Source organism: Austrofundulus limnaeus, unplaced genomic scaffold (genome assembly GCF_001266775.1).
Source record: "Austrofundulus limnaeus strain Quisiro unplaced genomic scaffold, Austrofundulus_limnaeus-1.0 Scaffold1454, whole genome shotgun sequence".
NCBI lineage: Eukaryota > Metazoa > Chordata > Actinopteri > Cyprinodontiformes > Rivulidae > Austrofundulus > Austrofundulus limnaeus.
The window spans coordinates 6361-8559 of NW_013953856.1; the positions used below are offsets into that span (position 1 = coordinate 6361).

A 2199-nucleotide genomic window follows, 5' to 3' on the forward strand; every position below is an offset into this window, starting at 1 on the left:
TATTTTTATTTGTATATTAATAAGATATATATATTTTTACATAAAATAAAATGACTGTTTTATTATCCCAGCATTTTTGATGCAAAAACAGCAACTTGCCAAAAGAAAACTGTCAGAGGAACACAGAGAAAGGAGAGACACACATACATCTTGCTATCTTTGTGAGGACTTCACACACACACGCACACACACACACACGCACACACACACACTTGTTTTTATATTCTTGTGGGGCCCATCCATTGACTTCCATTCATTTTTTTGGTAATTTAATATCCTAACCCTGACCACAAACCCTAAGGCTAACCTCACAGGAACCTGACCCTAAAACTAACCTAAACTCCATTCACACCTTGGTCCTAAACCCAACCCGTTAACTTAAAGCACAGTTTGAAATGTGCACCTAAGAAAACCTGCATAACAACTTTTATACTGCAGTCAGAACAAATGTGATCTGAGCGTCTGCCTGGTTCACTTTTTCATGTGGACGGCAGCTCTAATGAACGTAACAGTGAGAAAAGACTGAGAGCTTTTTTTTTATTTTAATCCATCAGGGAGAACAATACAGGTGTTCTTCAAAGTCTCCTGTGAGCAGCTCCAGCATTTTTTAAAAGAAAAACAACGTGGGCACACTAATTACAGCCGAGCAGGCAGGGAGGGGGTGAAAGTAAAAACACAGCGCTCCCGTGAAAGTGAAACTTTTCACACAGCTGTTCTCTCCTCCTCATAGTCCGACACAGAGAGCAGAAACAGCTAAATTAGACAGTTAAAGCACATTAAAGGTTCATAACTCACCCTTATTGTTGTTAGCACTCTATCTCACAACATTAGCAGCTGTTCTCTCCCAGGGAGGGGGCGGCAACATGCACTCGCGTGACCCAAAGAATGGATCGCCGAAAGGACGAACGTATCGACCGATACAAGGAAAAAACACAAATATCGGCCGGCCGATGTATCTGTCAACCCCTACTTGCTATATTTGTTTTGTGTATGCATCTTTATGATCTGTATTTGATTCTTTTCTTCCTGGGACAACAGATGAAATGTAGCACTTCAGCAAATTCCAGTGCACTTACTCTGCTGTGTACTGCATGATGCTGATCGATGTCCACTGTACCCATGAATAAATAAATTACATGTAATAAATGAAACTTGAGACCAGATCTGAAAATGTTACTGTGAACAATGTAAACCATATATTCTATTGCAATGCCCCCACGGCGCAGAAAAAAGAAAAAAAAAAGTACTGCATTATAAAAAGTAAGGATTTATGTCTGTTAATGTTTATTTTGACTCTAATTTCTACCAGTAAGATGTTTAGAAAGGTTTGGATTAAAATATAAGAAAAAAAAAGTTGCAGTACATCAGTGTTTTGATTTTATACCATAAGAAATTGAGCCTTTTAGTTGGCTCAAGGGGATATTTGTGTGTGTGTGTGTGTGTGCGTGCGTGCGTGCGTGCGTGCGTGCGTGTGTGTGTGTTTACATGCTCATTTGTAGTTACTTTGTTTTTCTTTGTCTTCTATTTCCCCTCATATTTCATCTTTAATTTCCCCTCCACCCACATCGGGAGCAGAGGTTGTAGTGGAGTTCGAATATGATGCGCTCCACGAGGACGAGCTGACCCTACGACTGGGCGACATCATCAAGAATGTGTGCTACATTGAGGAGGAGGGCTGGATGGAGGGAGAACTCAACGGGAAAAGAGGAGTCTTCCCTGACAACTTTGTTAAGGTGATAAAATATAAATTTACTTAAAATTTTCATACTTGTGGTCTTTTGTCTTACCACTAAAATGACTGAGTTTAGACCTGTGAGCTTGTTTTTCTGTATACAGTTAAAGTCAGGGTGGCCACCTGTCCCTTAATATATGGAATCATTCTTTTATTTGGCAATTAAATGTTGTGTCCCCTATTGGTTCAATACTGGACATGATTTTACTAGGGCTGTGTATTGGCAAGAATTTGGCGATACGATACATATCATGACAGAGGGGTCACGATACGATATATCCCGATATATTGCGATACTATAAGCAAGGCGATATATTGTGATATATTGCGATTTTTTTGTTCAAGAATTAAATACCCCTCCTCTGTCTGGCTGTATGTGGAGCTCAGTTTCTAGAGACCTTGGTTAAATAAAAAAAGATATACAGGTGCTGGTCATAAAATTAGAATATCATGAAAAAGTAGATTTA

At 39.2% G+C, this 2199-nt stretch overlaps 1 protein-coding gene across 1 annotated transcript in view; it reads left to right on the plus strand.

Moving 5' to 3' along the window:
* The window catches only part of cd2ap (CD2-associated protein), a gene marked incomplete in the record, with an annotated part of 49417 nt that overhangs the window by 978 nt on the left and 46240 nt on the right, over positions 1 to 2199 (plus strand). Inside the window, 1 exon segment of the mRNA XM_014032448.1 lies at positions 1576 to 1733. Within this exon segment, the coding sequence (XP_013887902.1) occupies positions 1576 to 1733 (158 nt within the window).